General features: G+C 46.5%; 1 protein-coding gene across 1 annotated transcript in view; it reads left to right on the top strand.

Moving 5' to 3' along the window:
* Positions 1-720, top strand: part of LOC109926467 (protein turtle homolog A-like) — a gene marked incomplete at both ends in the record, with an annotated part of 10,337 nt that overhangs the window by 5,773 nt on the left and 3,844 nt on the right. Inside the window, one exon of the mRNA XM_048593875.1 lies at positions 461-545. Coding sequence (XP_048449832.1) covers positions 461-545 — 85 coding nt within the window. The remainder of the gene's footprint in view (positions 1-460; positions 546-720) is intronic.

The following is a 720-nucleotide window of genomic DNA, read 5'->3' as shown; positions in this document are numbered from 1 at the left end:
GAGATATCGAAGGAGGGGGTAACGAGGGTAAAGAATAGAATTAAGGAAGGAGAGAGATTGAGGGAAGAGAGATTCAGGAAGAAAAAGAGAAGCTCAGCAGGACAGAACCTGTTGGAGAGTAAAGAGAGAGAGATTGAAGGAGAGGGATCGAGGGGAGAGAGTGAACGGCAGGCACAGAGGGATGAGAGTGCAATCAAGGGAGAGAAAGAATGAAGAAGAGAAATTGAGGGGAGAGAGATGGAAGGAGGAGGCAATTGAGGGAGGAGAGAAATCAATTGAGAAAAGAGAGAGTGAGGGCAGAGAGTGAAGAGGAGTGATTGGCGAGAGAGTGAAAGTGAGAGATTGAGTGACAGAGAGGTCAAGCGAGAGACAGAAGGAAAGATGCTGGGAGATAAAGCGATTAAGGGAAGGGTCTCACCTGCCTCATCACTAACTGTGAGTCTGGTCTCTGTTCTGTTAGGATGTTTCCTATCAGTTTCGAATGATTTCGCTCAGAGGGGAGCTGGTCAGTGAACCAAGTGATATTGTTAATATCTCAACCTCAGGTAATGGGATGTATCTCTGTGTCTCTTCGTCAATCTGTGTGTGTGTCTGTGTCTGTGTGTCTGTCTGTCTGTGTGTGTTTCTGTGTCTGTGAGTGAGAGTGTATGTGTGTCTGGTTGTGTGTTGTGTGTGTGTGTGTGTGTGTATGAGTGTATGTGTTTCTGTGTGCGTGTGTGT

The sequence above is a fragment of the Rhincodon typus genome, unplaced genomic scaffold, assembly GCF_021869965.1.
Source record: "Rhincodon typus isolate 14 unplaced genomic scaffold, sRhiTyp1.1 hic_rhity00004319, whole genome shotgun sequence".
In the NCBI taxonomy this organism is placed as follows: Eukaryota; Metazoa; Chordata; class Chondrichthyes; order Orectolobiformes; family Rhincodontidae; genus Rhincodon; species Rhincodon typus.
Note: the sequence above shows the minus strand (reverse complement) of the source record. Positions and strands in the feature narration are given on the sequence as shown.